At 37.2% G+C, this 18924-nt stretch overlaps 2 protein-coding genes across 3 annotated transcripts in view; one reads left to right on the top strand and one right to left on the bottom strand.

Moving 5' to 3' along the window:
• The window catches only part of LOC100541159 (neural-cadherin-like), a 45882-nt gene extending 35263 nt beyond the window's left edge, over positions 1-10619 (top strand). Inside the window, 10 exon segments of the mRNA XM_085234874.1 lie at positions 673-800; positions 1306-1433; positions 1906-2029; positions 2611-2791; positions 3370-3536; positions 4306-4570; positions 5164-5344; positions 6096-6340; positions 8572-8726; positions 9302-10619. Of these exon segments, the coding sequence (XP_085091000.1) occupies positions 673-800; positions 1306-1433; positions 1906-2029; positions 2611-2791; positions 3370-3536; positions 4306-4570; positions 5164-5344; positions 6096-6340; positions 8572-8726; positions 9302-9715 (1988 nt within the window). The 3' untranslated portion in view covers positions 9716-10619.
• A 2207-nt stretch (positions 10620-12826) lies between these two features.
• Positions 12827-18924, bottom strand: part of DPY19L3 (dpy-19 like C-mannosyltransferase 3) — a 30138-nt gene continuing 24040 nt past the window's right edge. For both annotated transcript variants that reach the window (XM_085234882.1, XM_085234881.1), the window contains 3 exons: positions 17690-17822; positions 16855-17013; positions 12827-16278 (listed from right to left, as the gene is read on the bottom strand). In XM_085234882.1, coding sequence (XP_085091008.1) covers positions 16117-16278; positions 16855-17013; positions 17690-17822 — 454 coding nt within the window. In that variant the 3' untranslated portion in view covers positions 12827-16116. The remainder of the gene's footprint in view (positions 16279-16854; positions 17014-17689; positions 17823-18924) is intronic.

Raw genomic sequence — 18924 nt, 5'->3', positions numbered from 1 at the left:
TTGGTCTGTTGCAGAGGAAACCAAGGGGAGAATAAAACAAACAGATTTGTATATTTAAAAATAATTCCCCTAGAAAAGTTGTCGTGCCATAAGGGAATTTTGGTACTTTGAGGATAGGCATTACATGATCAATGCAGATCTAGTTGCATGCCAAGCTTATCACAGAAAAATTCATACACAAGTAGAACTCGTTGCCTGAAGTTGACACATATCTAAAAGCAGTAGCAAGCTGCTGCTTTTTTGTGAATTAATTAATATACAAGATGCATGGCATAGTTGGTGCTTTCTTAATTATTTGAAAGGTAATATTGAATATCATTAATCATTAGTATCTTCTGCTCTATTTTACAATTACTTGTAAATCTGGGGAGAAGTTAGGAGAGAGTAAAATCTGCATGTGCTAATTGTTGTAGACCATTATAAAACTACAAATTGCTTATCAGGAATTAGCTCTAGTGTTTGACTCTCGACAAAGAAGTGGCACAATCTCAAGTAGAAAAATACTGTATTAAATGAATATTTCTACATAGCAGTGGTCAGAGAATATTGTTATTTCTATACTGAAACTTCTATACTGAACCATTAAATCCACATCCACCAGCTGTGCCAAAATATCCAAAATAGAAGGACACTTGTAGCTGGCTGTGATTTATTTTTTCTGTGCTGTGTAAGAGCTCTCCAGTGGCATTCCTGTGCTGAAGATGAGTCATGGCTCAGGTTCTGTGATGCTGCAGTTTCCAAGTCACCTGAATGTCACAGACAAAAAATGGCATCAACTGGAAGTGAGAACCAATGACCAGGTCAGTTATTTGATTTTCCCCTTCAGAATATTGGCATTTACCTATGCAGGTACATGAAAGTAGAGAAAAGAGACTGGATAATTCTATGTATTATTCTAATTATCCTTGTAGATTTAATGAGTAATATGAATTTTGGGAAGGAAGCATTGTCAATTTCAAATCCACTTATGTTGTAATCTTCTATATTCATGGATCAGAGTATCACTGGGACACTGAAATCAATGACCTATGTGCAAAAAGCATTTGCTTACTTGCAAATGCAGTTACAGATTTTGTAGAAATGGTTGAAATACTTGGAGGTAAAAATTAAATCTTTTTTGTTAGGTGGTTCTGTTTTGGCTTGACTGTTTTTATTGCAAGGTGGAAAACAAACAACAACAAAAAAAAACAACATTTTTTGCTTTATGATCTTTAAAAAAAAAAAAAAAAGATGAAAAATTGCTATCATTTTGCTTCCTGATTCTTACAGTAATTCTTAATTCAGTAATCCTATGTTTTGGCATAGGAGGTTCGATTCACTTTGGATCACTGCAGCACAGCTGTTGTTTCAGAGATAGAAGGAGTGGGCAAATGGCTGTCTGCTGACGATCGTACAAACTGTGAAGTCTTTGGGTCTGTTCCCCGAAGGGCCAGGTATGTTTCCTTGGCTCAGAGGAGTGATGGGAAGAAATTGCAGAGCATGGGTACCTTTAAGACTGCATTGAGCAAACTTTTAGCTTTCTGGCCTCTATCAATGCAAAACATCCTTTGTTCCTGCAGTTTAAGAGGAGCGTGTGCACAAAAGTGCACTTGGTGTATAGGATTGTTACAGCTTTTCCTGGCCTGAACACAGACATTTGAATTGTAATAAGGTATCCCACAGTTAAACTCCCAACAGACTTTGTCACACTAAAGAAAACAATAAATTATCCTTAACTTTAAAGGGCCAGAGTTTCTGCTCACTGATCAGCTGTATTTCAGAGACAGAAGGAATATTTGGCTTCTTCTGTTATTTTAGAAAGCCCGTGTTCCTCGGAAATGCAGTAGAGATGTTTAACCATCTTGTTATGTAATGTCTTTGAAGATACATTCACATTTGCTTTTGTGATGCATATCATGTCAAAAGGTATGTGAATGGGAACCATGTTCTTCAGCTGGGCGGCGTAAAAGAATCGTTGCCATATTCCTACCCAGAGCTGCTACACAAACACTTCTCTGGTTGTTTGCGCAATTTCATCTTGGATAGCCAGGTAAGAGAAGAATAATGTTTTGCTTTAGCAAAGGAGAAAATTTCATTATTAAATTTTTAGTAAATTTCTATTACATCTGAAATTATTGCTTCCATTATTCTTTTCAATGCCCTTCTGCATCAGTGTTTGATAGAAGAAAATTCTGGATTTTTCAGTCATAATAAGAATAGCTACCTTGAAAAAATGTTTCATAATTACAAACAGATGTATTAGAGAGCACAAACCTCTGCCTTTGTTTATACCCTATATTGTGCAGCTGTTTTTCATGCTGCTTTGTTCACTCAGGGGAACTTCTGAATGGCAATGGCTTGATGGTGTCTTTGTGCCAGGTGTGTTGTTTGTTAGGAAATATTAAGGTTTGGTTTTTTTTTTTTTTTTTGCTATCATACTCAGTTGAATTTATTCAAAGCAAACTACAGTCTTGGTGTTTAATATTTAAAAATTGGACTTCAGTTGAAATAAGTTAAAATTTCAGTGTCAAAAAGCAAACAGTGTCTTAAACACTACAACTGAAGAGCAGACTGACATGGTATAGCTAATTCTATTTAAGAATGAGGTGTAAATACCATTTTCTTTTGAAGGTATATGACCTTCAGTCTCCTGCAGAGTCCCTGAACAGCTTTCCGGGCTGCACACTTACTGATGGGAGCTGTGAGGCCATGGGCTCTTCTTCCTGTGGTATTCATGGGAGGTGTCTTGGAGACTGGGGCTCCTTTGCTTGTCATTGCTTGCCTGGTTACTATGGCTATCGATGTGATAAAGGTGAGGTCTGCTTTTCTGTTACACTATCAATAGGTTCATTTTACAATACAAACATAAAATGTTTGCAAGTAGTGATTGCTGAGAATTAGAACTACACAACTGGAATTGGAGTTTATGGTTCTTTGATGTCTGAAATAGATTCTGTTGGGCTCATGGAACTGTGCTTTAGGTTCAGGACCCTTCTTTAATGGCTTTAGCCCTGGTGAAGCCAAAGTCTGTAGCAAAAAGACAACTGTAGAATAGGTTGTGAAAATTGGTTGTAGCATTTTATCTGCAGTATTTTCTTTTGTTTTGGTCAGAGCTGCTGCTTTCCTGCTGTCATCCTGGCCATTGTAAAGAGGAGCATTAGGAGAATTAAGTCAGGAGTGAGATCACCTCTTTATGGGGGAAGATATGAAGTAGGAGAACAACTGGGAAGTTATGGAAACAGATGAAAGGACATAGCCAAGTTATGTGTCATGGATCCCATGCTCTGCACTACAATAATTTCTTTTACTTTTAATATGAAAATCATAGGAATTGTAACATTTACTCCTCGCTACAGAATGGTTTCAAGTTCTTTATCCCTGTCTTATTAGTTGCCAGAGAGTACACATTTGGGCCAGGAAGTCACATTCGCTATCAGCTTCCCATCAGTGTGCCTGCCCGCAGGACACTGTTTGAAGCCATGATTAGGACACGGCAGCCTGACAGTGTCATCACAAGCATGTTGTCCCGAAATAAGGATGAACACATAACCCTGCAGGTGAGCAGGTCATCCCAGACAGTAATAGCATAAAGTTAAATCGATGCCAGCCTATACTTAGCCCAGAGAAACTAATCTAAGAGTTGGAAATAGAATTCAAATCCTTATGCTAAGCACAAAAACCTTTGGAGTTCTTTTTATGGATGCCTAAGGATCTGAGCCTTTTGTTAAGACATTGACCCTACAATCCACTTTGGAATCCCACTGGATTTCAAAGGAATTTAATGCCTGCTTAAGTGAAGTCAAGTTAGCTATACAGAAAAGCTCTGTCTGCTCTGGTGTCCTGTTCAGCCATGGCCAGGAGTGGCTGATTCTGCGTAGATCAACCCTGCCAAGAAAGCTGCCTGTAAGCAGATCTAATGGTGTGGGCCTCTGAAAATTACATCCTGTTCCACTTATACATACCACTGAATGAGTTGTCTTTTGAGCTAAGTTGTCACTGTAGAAGTGATGCACCAGATTCTCATTCTTTTATGAACCCTATCAAGTTGCCTGAGAGAGGCAGGGTAAAATTGCTCTGAATTATGTACTATTGTGGATACACAGCTGCCAGTATTTAAGTTGTCTAGTTCAGAAGCACCTAAAGTAACTTTACATTATTATGCAATCATCTCAGTGTATACAGTGTAAATGTTCCCTACATTTAAAGAAATAAATGGTTTAAGATTGATGACTACGTACATGTTTTAGTTCAAGTAATGTGATGGTTACAGATCAATATAAACTGACTTCTCTTTTCTGTCCTACTGCTTTGTTAATTATCCATAAGGTTGTTCGGGGATTCTTAGCAGTCTCATATAATCTGGGTGATGGAGATTATTTTGTAAGCCTTCCATCCTACAACATTGATAATGGTGAGTGGCATCACATCACAATGGACAGAAATGAAAATGAATTTACTCTTCGCCTTCATGAAGGAGGTGGGAAGAGAGAAATTCTGAAAGCAGCAGGAGTATACAAAGAGATTGTGATTGACCCCAGCAGCTTGGTCCTTGGAAACACCTACCCATTTGATCTCAACAAGAGTTTTCAAGGTAAGGAATTAATGATCTACGATGTTCAGAATATGAACCTGTGAAAATGAAAGTTTATTGATACTACACTGGCATGGTGAGAGAGGTTTTCCCCATTTCGGTAGAGCCCATAGTAAGTGGATTTTTTGTGTGACTCTTTGCAAGAGGGACAAATAAACTGTTCTGACTAGGAGAAGATACAGCAGAGAAATATGTGGGCATAGTGTTAGCTACGAGATTTCAGTCAAAGATGGTAACCTCAAGATGCAGTCATGGGAAGAGCATTTGTAACTGAGATCCAAACACAAGGTACATTGGTATCCATTGAAAGATGTTGCAAAACTGCAAATTGGAATTCTCTATTGAAAACACAGATACAGGTCTGCAGCAGCACTTGGGTTTTGTAGAAAACATGGGGAATCTTGATCAAAATTTTAACAAATTCTGTCAGATAATAGAGGAGAGTAATAAGAAAGTTTAGATAAACTCGGTCCTAGATTTAAGCTTTGGTAATCTGGTCCTTTGTCAAGCACAAATTATGCCAAAGCTTACAGCTGCTTCAAATCATTCTTGCTGAATGGCCTTTAAAACAGTCTCTTTGTGTCTTGCATCAGGATGTATGAAGGATGTCAGATTTAATAACTACAGGATCCCACTGGACACTCGCACAAAGGAGCTGGTGTCAGTATTAAGTACCCGAGGTGTCACAGAAGGCTGTTCTTCAGAGGCTTGTAGGAATAACCCTTGTAACCAGGAATTTATTTGTATTGATTTGTGGATGATGCATGAATGCAGGTAATTAATGGAAATGAAAGCACTCTCCACGTTCAGGTAGGAAAGGGTGGTTGCTGGAGAAGCATGCAGCTTCAGGACTGCCACTCATCAAATTGGCTGAACTGTGGAGAAACAGCTGGATGCTGCATAGACATCAGGTTACTAAGAGAACACCCTCCTTTTAGGTGCTGCCCTTAGCATAGTTGTTACTGATTCTGCAATGATTTTGGCTGCCTGTCTTAATTGAAAAATGTTTAGAGAATAGCAGAATGTGCAAAATGTTTTAAAACCCCCAAAATTTATGAAGCAGGGTATGTTAGAGTGCAGTACTAGCATGGCTCTAACTCTTGAGGCTTATGCTGTGCAACTGTAGATGTGCTTTCTTTTGCTAGTACCTGTCTCTTACATCACTTAAGCTGTGACCTTTGTTCCCCTACAGGCCTCTCAAGTTGAATTAAAAGCACCATAAGAGTTGTGTGTTCAGCTGGGGCTGAGTTTAGGTTTTTGTAGGATGGGTAATCTTGCAGAAGGCAGTGCAACTACCTCAGTTCTGAAAGTCCCAGATGTAAAAGCTTAGAGTTGTGGAGCTCACTATTGTATGACTGCTCTAGAAAAGAGTACAGTCCCATAGTTACTCTAATACAAGTAACTTCTAGCAGCTTCTTCAGCAATTATACAGAGTCCTTAAAGACTGTTCTAAAGTATTAAATGAGTTCTTTCATGTCTACTTTTCTCAGAGTTTAATGTTTTTGTTTTGCCTTCGTCTTTTCAGTTGCCCTCCGGGACACATGATTGTGGAGAATGCCACAGGCAGACAGTGTGTCCTCACTGCATGTGCAAAAAGGCCCTGTAACTATGGTACCTGCATCTCGCAGTCACCAACCAAGTTCCAATGCCACTGCCCTGATGGCTATACTGGACGTAACTGTGAGATCACATTGGCGATCTTCCACAAGGATACAGGCCTGACCTTTAGTTCCATGTTTGCAATCTGCATTTGCTTTTTGGCACTGTTAGGTAGTTATGGTAACTACTTATTGTACTACCTCTGGTGATCTCATTTATCCATCTTGTCCTAGTCATCATCTCATCTTCACGCTGAACTTAAGTTTCCTACTGGCAACTTGACTGCCTTCACTTCTTTGCCATGGTCTCAGCTCCATCAGCGAACTCATTTCTCATCCCCATGTGCATTTATTGCTAAGTGAATAACATTTGATAGCTATGGAAAATTTTTGCTGTTCTATTTTTTGCACATTTTCACTTCATTCCTAAGGAACTGTTCAGATAGTAACTGGAAGCAAATGCAATTGAAGAGAATGAGGAAAAAAAGCTACCGAACACATTGTTTGAAATACTACTGATCATGAAACATTTTTCAGTGCAGCAGAAATACGCTGTGTGATAGGAATGAACTTGGTTGGAAAGAGCAGTCTCCTGCATCTTAACCAGTTGTGACACAACTCTCAGCTGCTTTTTGCTTCTAGAACCATTTTTGTGCTTTGGTATTTAGTCGCAGAAAGAAAAGCCAAAGAAGGATCTCACTGCTGAGGAAGGACCACATGTGCGGGTCCTTCTTATTCATGTTTCATGAAGGTTTGCCTGAGTAAGAACACAGGATTTTGCTCATAGCTTTTACAATTTTTATTTAGTTCAGAAGTTGTAGTAAGAATATGAAAGTTTACTGTGGGCTATTTTGAATTTATCTGTAGATACTGGAAATAGCATCTCCTTCTCTGAGTCTGCTACATTTGCCATGCAAATATGAACTGCAGATAACGTGGGAAGTTAGCTGACTTCACAGCTTTTAGAATCTCAGTTACTTGTCATTGAGAAGAGATCATTATACTAAAGGACTTTTTCTTTTATTGTGATGTAACAGTTTTACTGTGACTTCATGCTGTTACTTGTACTTGACTGAACCCGACTGAGAAATCAATGACAACTTGTACGTGATAATCTTGCTGGTCTTTCAGGTCTAAATTATACATCAGAAAGAGTTGTTTTTAACAAGTTTTGTGTGTTGTTGTGAAAGATGTGGTTAACTATGGTATTATCACATACCAGCAGCTTTTGTTAGGAGGAATTTTAATAAAGTCACTGTTCTCAAGATCTCAAGTGCCCTTTCTCTTACATACCTTCCAAAAAGTAGTAATGCATTATAAAGTGACTAATACATGCAATTCTGTTACACATTTGTAAATTTCCAGTAGATTAGAAAAGCTGCTTTTCTGACATCTGAATAAATCTTTGAAATTCAAATTTGGAACCATTTTGCAAGTTAAAGCAACACTGGGGCGACTTCACCTTGGTTCAATATCACAAACAGGAGAGTTGCAGAACATGAAAAGACTTCTTGAGTATCTCAACATCAGCTCAGCTAAATAACAGCTGCCAATATAAGTTACCATGTGTGAAAAATCATGTTATATTTCTGGGAATCTGAGGGGGGAAAACATTCTGAATGTATTGATTCAGCTTGAAAAGTCAAGGCAGAGAGCAGTGCAGGGAACGGACTGCAGTGTATCCCAGTTTCAGTTCAGAGCTCATGTAGATGATGATACAGAACTGCGCTCTGATGGAAATTCTGGTTTAATTCACTGCTGTGTTCGTTAGTGGTACCAATGCTTTGAGGTCTTACTATGAGCTTTCATCTATTTTTACAGAGTTGGTAGCACACTAATGCACAAGCTTCTATTTATGCTGTGTTCAGTATCTTATACTGAAGTTTTCCAACTGTCAGTGTGAGAAATGTTTAAATTGACAGATGTTAAGGCAAAACGACTTTTTTGCCTATGAGTTTATGTAAAAATAATTTCCTCTTTTGTCTGTTGTCTTGTGCTTCATTTGTCTATTGTATTTGTGACTTTCAGCTCACTGTTATGTGCTGCCTCTTTGCACATTTTCTCTTGAAATGTTTAAGTCAGTGCGGTAAATAGGTCTCTGAACACCATTTGTGACATTCAGTTCTTCAGTTACTTCTGCTCTTAACTTCAAAGCTGTACGCAAAAGGTGTTTTTAAAAATACTCTCTAAAGGCCTTTTCTTCTGTCTTTCATATTCACTTGTAACTACATTGAAGAGTGCAAAAATCAACCACTTATTGAGAAATACAAAACTAGAGCCCTAGTGCTTCTGATTGTACACCAGTTCTGTAGTCCTTGTGTAGAGTGGCTCATGTCTTAGTCACACTGCAGCACTTCTGTACATATTCTGAATTCTGTTTTTCGCTCCTGTGCGTTTACACAGCTCTGTTCAGTGCTGTCTTCTTGTGGGCTCACTGGAAGCGTCACAAAGGTCTGGAAGGAGCAGTTCACCGTGCAGCTGTACATCATGATGATTTGGAGGACATCAGAGAAAATATCCTCAACTACAATGAAGAAGGGGGTGGGGAACAAGATCAAGTAAGGATTGCTGTGCTACATTACTGTTAAAATGATACCATGATAATGAAAATGTGTATTATGCTTTTCCTTTACAGCTGAGGACCTTAACCTTTGTTCTGCTGTTTTATTAATGCAATTGATAGATCAGTTATTTGCAAGGGTTTGCATGCAAGGGTTCATGTTTTGTAAGTGGATAAGTGCCTATCAATTTTTAATTTATCTCAAAGCAAGTGATCCTATGTGCATCTTTAACATTCTGGTAGCATGAGTTTAGCAGTAAAGAGCCAACAGCTGATACCTGCTTTCATGGCTCAGGAGGTGCTGTAGTTCTCTGCTGAGTACTGCTGTAGCACCAAGGGCTTGAAAGAGCCTAATGTGGACTGTTCTGTATAGACTGTTTCTTCTTGGAGTCTGGAGATAGCATTTTTTCTGCTATTCCAAATGCTATCCTTGTTTTCTCAAAGATGTCTCAATGCAGACTTTACTTGTTAATAACTTCTTTCTGTTTATAAATTCTACTTTCTGTCCGCTAAAACATGACAAGTTGGAACACTAGAGAATGTTAATGTAATGTGAATGGTTTCTCACTCCAGGATGCATACAACATGGCAGAACTGCAGGTGTCTATTCAAACCAGCCCAGCCTATTCCCTCTACAAGAAGAAAGTAAAAACAACAAAACTGAACAGCTTCTTTAGTGCTGCATCTCCAAGCATGCAGGAGCAGACCAGAACATCAGTGACTATGCGAACATCTTTTACAAGCAGAGCCTTTGGTCAGTACTTGTCAGATGTTGTTCGAGCTGCTGACCACGGTCCCCAGGCTGTTCCCCATGACTCAGTGCAGGTGTTTCACACTGAAGGAGAAGGCTCAGTCGCTAGTGGTCTCAGTACCTTGAGCTCTTCTGAGCCAGATGAGGCTATAGTGTATGACAACATTAAAGAGTGGGGACCAAAGTTTGAGAAATTAAGTGAACTCTACTCACATACAGATGCAGAAGATCGGTAGATACCAGCTGTACTATTTTGTGTTGGGAAAGGAGCGTGAAGGACAGCTTTTCATGCTCTTGCTACTTACTTTCAGTGATTATGTACCAATGCCCTTCCTCCTTCTTTTATTTTTTATTTTCAAAACAACTTTTCCCACTAATGGGCACCAATTTGCACTTAAGCTCCTACTATTAAATATTTTCTTTATATTGGAACATTCTGTATATTTACTTTTGGGGATAAAAACTAAAGGAAAGAAAGCATAAAACAATGAGGTACTTAAAATGAAGAAATTCAGTGGTTTTGCTTGCAGCTGAATCAGTAGCTTGTTTGGGAGGTCTGGCTTTTATTTTTATTTTATAGGCTAGATTAACTAGCAAATTCTCAAATATAAATGTTCATGCAGAATTTTGTTCTTGCACATGTTTGTGGGACAGTTTCAACTAATAGTTACACATTTCAGATAACATGGCATTTTTTCTGGAAAAGATAAAGGTTATTTTTACCCATGCCTTGTAATTCTAATTCACAGATGGCACATAAGTTATTTTATTGTTTTCCTGATATATCTACCTGTAAGGAGACATTGGCTAATGTCTTGTAATGGTCACAAGTCAGTTATGTCAGATTCTATAGTACATTACTAGAGCAGTTACAAACAATGAATGAAAAATGAAGTAAATAGAAACTATGCAAACAAAAAAACCCAAACAACAAAAAACTATCCCTTCCTCAAGCAGCATTAATTGTATCTGCACACCTTGTGTTCTTGCCACAGCTATGGATATACTGTTATTTTGGTTGCTTTTAATTTAATTTAGCTTGTAAGCTCTTTAGGGCAAGCAATGTCTTTTTATTTGCCTGTGAAGTGTCATGCATACCTAAAGCACCATATAAATAATAAATAAGCCTTTTGAATATGATGTCTCTTCTTTGCATATGTTTAAGGTCGACTAAAGTTTGGTCTCCTGTTGAGTTATTCCTCGTTCAGCTTTGATCAGCCACTTCCACAGACACAGTCGTGGATCCTGTTCTGGCTGAGAAGGAGCTGAGGGAAGCAGCTGATGCTACTAGCTGACATGTGGATTCAAGCTCTGGGTATACAATTCAGATTGCTGCAAGCTGATTGGGGCAACAGGCCAGTATTATTCTCAGAAACAAAGACCTTTTGCAATTATTCTGAGAAGAAAATTATTAACTTTACGTGCAGTAGAGTTATTCATGTTGTACTCCTCACAGGCCTCATTCTACATTCAACTCTCAGGCTGGGATTCAGCAGCTGAGATGCAGACACAGTGAGCCCTGTCACTCTGAGCCTAACATTCACCATATGAACAGGACATGGACCTGTACAAAAGGCAGATGGCAGTTTGTCAGGTGTTTAGGCAGGACAAATGACAACAAATCCAATACATGTCAAAACTCTCCTGTCATTTTCTTTCCTCTTCTTCCATATCCTGTAATCTTAATTCATTCTCACATGAATGCCATGAACAGCACATTCAGTGCAGTTAAGCAAATCCCTGAGCTTCTCAGAAGAATTATAAACATGCTCACCTCCCAAGAAAGTGCCCAAATAATCTGATTACAGGATATAGTGATAAGGAGAGCTCAGACCCATTGAAGCTCTTAGGCATCTATGAAGTACTGAAATGGTCATTGGGTGAGAGTAAAAGCAAGCCAGACTAGAACTTTATAGCTTCGTCACTTTTAGCTACATGGGCAGCTAGGTTGCTCAGTCACAGCTGTAGAGTTGCTCAGGTTGAGAAGTCTCTCCTTTCCATTCCCAAAGAGGCAATTTGGAACTGAACTGAAGTTGCTGCTCTACTACTGCTATCCCAATTCCAGCTATGGTACTGATTTGTAAATAAATAATAAATAGACACTCAGAGTTAATCTGTTTGGAACTGCAGTTTGACAAAGATTTTTACAGAATAAAACAAAAAGGTTAGAAAAAAATTTCAAATGCTACATGAACTTAGTATATAAAATCTCAGCACGTACTCATTTGCAGCTGTCATGCTCTATTAAAGACCTGCTTTCCTTGTTTCTTGAGATTGCTAATTAGTTCAATTAATTTATCTTAATTTGCATGTTGCTCTTTTAATTACCGTGCAGTTTTTGAAAGCACTTGTTCCACATATATAAGACACAAGAATTTCAGTTCCTCTACAAAAACCCTTATCATAGTACAGCAGAAACATCTCTCTAGAAGAAGGGACAGCTGGCCTGCCAACAGGAAGCTTTGCAATGAGTGAGGGGGAGAAAAAAAAAATATTAAATAAACATCACTAGGTCCCTAGGTAGTTGGATTTTCAGTAATCTGGTACTTCTACTAATCTTCTTCCACATTCTTTACAGAATTTAACATGTAAAGAACATTTTATTTAGTATATTTGTAAAGGTCTGAAATTTAAATAATCATGTGGATATTAGTATTTAATCTGCCTGCCAACTGCATTAATCTTTGTGTTTTTCCCTTTTTAACATAACATTCCAAGTATGTAATGTGTAGCCAAGCCACATGAAAGCTGATTGTCCTTAGGTCTGACCTACTGGCTAGCATGCTTAGAAGAAAAACCACAGCTGTGAAAGAAGTAGGGTTAGGAGAGGAGGAACAAGCTGAGCAATTTCTTACTTACTGAAATGACAAAAAATAAAATAAAATAAATTAAAATAAAATAAATTAAAATAAAATAAATTAAAATAAAATAAATTAAAATAAAATAAATTAAAATAAAATAAATTAAAATAAAATAAATTAAAATAAAATAAATTAAAATAAATAAATAAATAAAATAAAATAGCCATGACCATTTCCTGGGGATTTGAATAGTGTGCACCTTCATGTTGAGTGCTGTTGATGAATAAAGATGTTTTGAGAAACCTGCTCCTCTTGAACATGGAATCCTATCTACACAAGCACAACACGTTATGATTACATTCCACTAATTAAATTAATTGTACTTAACATTGTTGACAAAACTCTCAAAAAACTCCTCCTAAGAGTATTACTATATGTGTGAAGATGCCTGAAAAAGTAGAAACCTGAAAATTCTTCCCTTAGTACAGACTGAAATAAAAAAACAGCAATTTTCTCAGTCCATCCCACCATAAAAACCAAAATATCTGATTTTCAAATTACACAATTTATTTAGTACACACATCCCTTTACAACAACATATAAAATAACTATATGTTAGATCACACCAACAGAACTTTGAAACACAAAATGAAAATATACTTACAGACCTAAGGGCTTTTCTCCCCTAAAAACATCTTGACTACATGATAACACTTTGTCTCTGTGATTTAAAATAGGTTATTCAGTGCTTACCATTCCACTGATAGTGCACAGCTTAGCAGTCCTTCCTAGCAGTAGGTAACACAGACAAGAAATCATGATGGTGTCATTCATATAGCCAATTATTTGTAAGATTTTTGTGAGTGCATTGCATTCTTGGGTGTGCATCGTATTTAATACGATGAAACAACGATGCCATAACAGCCACTTGGAAATAAGGTGCATCAGGATAATGTGGTTCAGAAACAGATAAAGTCATAGAACAAAAACAAAAAAATTGCACATTTAAATGCAATATTTCAAGACTCAAGAAGTGGAAGAAATCAGCCAGACAAACATACCTCCTGGAGGTCTTCAGTACTTATACCCAGCCTCCAGGAATACAAAATGTAGCCCTTTGTACCACCTGTGTCCCCGCCCAATGCCTTGACCAACAGCCTCCCTAGCATGCCTTGCTGCTGGCAAGCCTTTCAAGTCGACCAGGAGAGCAGCTGCTTGCTGCTTCTGAGGGCTGTGCTGGTGAGCATGCCCTCAGAACTGGTAGGTGCTTTTGTTTCTTGGCATTTTCTATGTTGCTGTATTAAGATTGGTCTTCTAACTGCTTTACTATGTGGTTATTTAAGTGTGCGCTTCCATCTTATCTTACGTGATTCAGGTACAGAAACTGTTGGAGTTATTTAAAAGTGTCACAAACTACCTTGGCCTCAATGGCTGCTAAATGCAAAAATTTTCAAAAATGTTTGGTATCTATCTAATGCTTCTAATTCTTTTGCACTAGTTTAGGGGGGGATGTTTATATTAGGAGCAGAAGTTGTGTTACTGTGGTAGCTCTGCATTAGGAGAGACATGGGTTTCATGCCTGGTTTCTGTTTTCTACATTTTTTTAAAAACAAAACCACTTGGTATTTTCTACAAAAAGGTTACATTTCTTCTTTAGCTAAATTAGATGCTGTGCTATTGAAGAAAAGGAATCTATTTAAAAATACTTATTGTTATGGTCTGGACTTCTAGTTTCAGCTGTTAATGACAAATAAATTGTGAGAATCCTGGGGTACCAGAGGAGCTTCAAATCTCTCATTTCAATCAGAAGAAAGTTACTGCTCCTTTAAAGAAAGATACAACCGCATTTTTAAAATAAGATGGCTCAGTCTGGATATACTTTACCTTACATGTGCTTGTTTTCAATTACTGTAAGGCACTCACTGAGGAATTCACTGACCCATGCTTTCAGCAAGAACAGGCATGCATCATTACAGGCCTAATTAAAGTTTTAATACTGATTAAAATGTTTTATTATTGTATTATGTTAATCTGCAGTGGTCTCCAACCTCATTAAGGGATACAGAACAGAAATTATTCAGGAGTTTCAGTTGCTCGGTTTAACAACCTAGCCACTGTCAATGTTTGATTTAAATACAGTCTGATTAAAGTATGCTTTCCTTTTGTGTTAGCATGGAAGTACAGAGAGATGTTCAACATTGTTTAATGAGTATTTACTGAATATAAAATTGTTTGAGCATGTGACAGAACTATCTCCATCTCTGCAGTAATTTACCTTTGTACAACTGAAAAGGAAAAACATTTAAATCATTTGGAATTGGAACACAACTCAGTTGTGAAAGCTAATCTCATTACACATCTTGATTAAATTAAGTGGAGTTTGCTATCAGTAGCACTTTAAGTTTCCCATCATTAGAAATTAATTGCATTGGTAATTATTATAACAGAGTTATTTGCACAGGCCACAAACACTCTTATAGGTGTTCAAATGTTAATTCAACATTGGCCTAGAGGCACTTGATTATTACAATTCTGTTTTTCGTAAGAAATAAATGATCCTAGTGGATATCTAATTAAAGTTGGAGAGTACTGTTAGACTTCCAATTAGACTTAATCTGTAATTTCAATATAAAACCAAAGCTGCACTAAAACACAGTAAAAGTGACATATCATCTACATAGCATTGAAAAAGTCAATACAGTCTGCAAAATTCTAGTCTGGTAAAAAGACAAAGGCTACAAACAAATCACAAAATCTCAGGATTGAGGACTGCCTTCATTTCATCTTCCAAATATATTTTAAGTTACTGTAGTCTGTCTCTTAGCCTAGAGGGCATCGATACGGTGATTTTTGTAACAAAATTGACAGCTTTGCATCTGGAGTAAAGTAAATCAAAGCTCAAATACCAGAAAGTTCCTATCAATTTTAGGGGTTAATTTCTTTTTATAAATTTGGCACTGTTCAATTTTGGTACCCTACTTATGGAATTCATGTGGGGGGGAAAATAGATTCTCTGTAGTTCAGAGAGCAAATAGAGGAAATAAAACAAAAGTCCAAGCTGAGAAATTTGTTCTTTGTTTGTCCTGAGCATTCTAAAAGGATATTTTACAGTGATACATGCAATGTGTATCAAGCATGCTCCGATCTCAATTTTCATCAGAAATACGACACTCCATCATTAAATGCTTCACATTATAAAATAGTGTGTTTCTGTCTCGCTAAAAATGCAGGACAATAATTTTTGCAATCACACTCACAAACTTGGAAACTCATATCCATATACAATCCCAATGAATTCAAAAGAGAGGCACTGAAAGAGCATACAAGACCTGTCAGAATAGATCAGATTTGTAAGATTAAACTGTTTTTTCTTTTTAAAACATTTTAAAGACTCACGTAGATAATACATATTCAGTATAGAATAGCATCACCTGCTTTCGTTGAATTTCTGTCATTTTGTAGTAAAAATGCACAGCACTGAGCAGATCTGCATAGGCTGCAGTGGTCATGCATGCTGCTTGTTTTGTGTGTCTTTAAACTGGTTACAGCTGGAAAACAGTTACATCCTATGTATTCAGCAGGTCAGATTTTATAATCAAAATGGTCCCAGATAGCATTTATTTATGAATCTATGAAAATTTTGGCAACATCAAAAAGATTATCAAAACTAAAACTGTCTTTTAAAAAAAACCAAACAAATAAAAAAGAACTGCAGTAATTAGCAAGAAACCATCCGTGTAAAATGTCTTACAAACGTAAAATGTTTGTAAATTTCGGCATTTTCTTATGTGGGTCCTAGCATTAAAATCCTGAACTTGAAGCCATTGTTGGTAATGTTATTTATGCTTAGCAAGTTTGTAAACATGGAATGTTTTGTTTTGAAACACTCTAGTGAAGTGTATAGTATAAGAAGGCAGATTTTTTTTAATTTCCTCACAGAAGCGAGGATACAACGAAGGCTTCAAATCTGGTTCATTCTCTCCCAAACCATCCATGATCTGTAATGAAATTGAACAGATTTGTCAAATATCTTTAGGCAATTCAGTTATAAGAAATAATTTCGACAACACATTCTGAGGGTCAGACTAGTCGGAGTTGTTAACAAACTGTGTTGAACAAGTAAGATTTGCTGCACCATCGTCTCTACTATGGATAAAAGGTTTACTTGTCAGTGGTAAATACCTGCTTTGAACAACATGGTCTGCTGTGGTTCCATGTCAGTTCTGGAAAAGCTTGAAAATTCCCCTAACAAGATTGTAATACAATTGTCTACTTTCTCCAAGGGAACCAAAGCTGTGAAGTGATTTACCCTGTGAATGAGAGCACTGTTTGCTTACTGCTAACCTGAAGCTCAGCAGGAAGCTGTTGCTTATTTTGTGCAGGCTGCATTTTATCAAATATTGGTAAATGCAAGGAGGGCTCAATATGGCAATTTTGAGTATGTCCAAAAGCTCCATCAGATTTTACTTCCACACTCATGATGAAGTGGAAATGGTTGAAGCTACTCCAGGTCATAACAGAACTTCAACAAGAAGCTAAAACGTATTTTCTTTATAAATCTGTGTCATACTTACATGACCATTTGCTATATCTAGTAGGTCACGCAATCGACAGCCTCTACTGTGTCTTCTTTCATAACAAATGCTGTCTTCTAGGATCACATAGTCTGTGCTGAAGGATCGCAATATTCTGTAAACATCTTCAGGAGACCTCTTGGCATAGATCTGATAAATCTATAAAAGAAGAAAACAAGTTGTAAGATACATGCATGATCATGTATTTATATGCTCTTTCATGATTCCGTTATCTTGAACCAAAGGAAGAAATGAGATCCATGTGATCAGAATAAGGAATTAAAAAAAAACAAACAAACAGCCCAACACACCCACAGTAAACCAAAACCCCACTCTTATTGATTTGCCACTTACAGTTTCTTATATTATTTTCATATTTACATTATGGATGCTGTGGTAATAGTACTGCTGCTGTCTAAAAACTGAAATATATTTCAACTGTTTTCAGAAAGGCTCTGGTACATGCCTGTAAAACTTTCAGAACAGTTTTTCCATATTTGTATAGCTTCTCATGGGAACTGAAGGGATTGCCAAGCAAATGAGGAGGTGCTCTATGTGGGTTTAACAGCCCAACTGGGCAGCAGGATCGATTAATACTGACAACATCCAACGCAGTTCACTCAGAATGAGCCTGAGCAGTTACTCAGACATATGCCAGATACTCAAAGCACTGATTTTTGCAAATGAGATAAAGCCCAGGAACTGTACCTCACAGTAAGTTGGAGTAATAAGTAAAGCACACGTCACTTGCAGTATGCCATTAGAGGTGGAAGAGTTTTCCTGAATGGAGCCAGTGATGGGGATAAACTAGCTTAAGCAGTTGAAATACTCTTACCTGTTTTGTTCTCTCTCTCAGATGTTTATCCTCATAATGGGGATGATTAGTTAATGTCCGTCCAGTGCACAGTTTGACTCCAGCTAATAGCTGCATGCTTCCAGCAAACACTGCTGTGTTTGGAGTATTTGACCTAAACAAATGTTGATAAGTCTGAGGATGTCTCTGTGGGGGCATTTTTGCATCACTTCAGATCAGACAGAAAAAAGATGGAAAAAATATTTCTCTCTCCACTATTCAGGGAGCAAAGTGTTCAAGTAACTGTTTTTTTCAAATATGAGGCCTTAAATTCCAATATTCCCTTTAATGATGTCCTCCTGAAAGCGTACTTCTGTATTTCATAGATTTCTTGGGTTCATACAGACACTCAGTATCTGTAGATTTCCATATCCTAACTACTTAAATACTTCATGAAACTTACTGTGACTTACATTTTATATCTGATATAAGTTATTCTACATAAAACAGATTATTTGAATGCATTAATTCATTACTGTCTCAGTATTTACTTGGAATGAAAATTTTATTGTCAGATGTACTGATCTTCCTATTTGGGCAACTGTGGGAGACAAATTATGAAAGAAGTCTCCCAGTTTCAAAAAGCATGGATGTTGCTCGGGGGTATGCAACATGCGGGAAGATACCAGACAGAAATACTCTTATTGATTTTGTGATCTCATCTGAAAACCATAGCCAGCGTCTAGAATTGTTGACTAAATAAGTCCTTGGCATTTTGGGATTATTTAAGTACCCTGCCCACAATCTCCAAAGATTTCTTATCTATGCTTCCCCCACAATGTTTAAAATATAAAATATATGAAAAGAGACAACAGACAAAAAAGATAGTATAAACATGCCAGACAGGAGAGGCTACTGTAAGTAGAAGCTAATAAGTGGCTGTAGTGTGCCAAGTGCTTAGCTGGTTTCCATCTCCCAGTGGGCACATAGCTAAGGGATGTTCTATCAAAAGATTAAAACAGCAGAAAGAAGTATACATTAAACCAAGTAAAATTAAATTGAGGGAATGTGAACAGATGCCTAAAATTCATATACATGAACACGTGGCACCTATGGTACTCAAACAAATGTGATGCTTTAGGGTGTGCTTTAGGGAATCTTTTGAAATTGCATCTACAAATTCAGTCATTTTTAAGCTCCATGACAGCTTGAAAATGGTGAGAGACAAGTATTAGCTTTTACTATTGCCTTTCAAGAGATTATGCTTAGAAATGAAT

The sequence above is a fragment of the Meleagris gallopavo genome, chromosome 13, assembly GCF_905368555.1.
Source record: "Meleagris gallopavo chromosome 13, MGAL_WU_HG_1.1, whole genome shotgun sequence".
Classification (NCBI taxonomy): Eukaryota; Metazoa; Chordata; class Aves; order Galliformes; family Phasianidae; genus Meleagris; species Meleagris gallopavo.
This window is presented reverse-complemented; position numbering and strand designations above follow the sequence as displayed.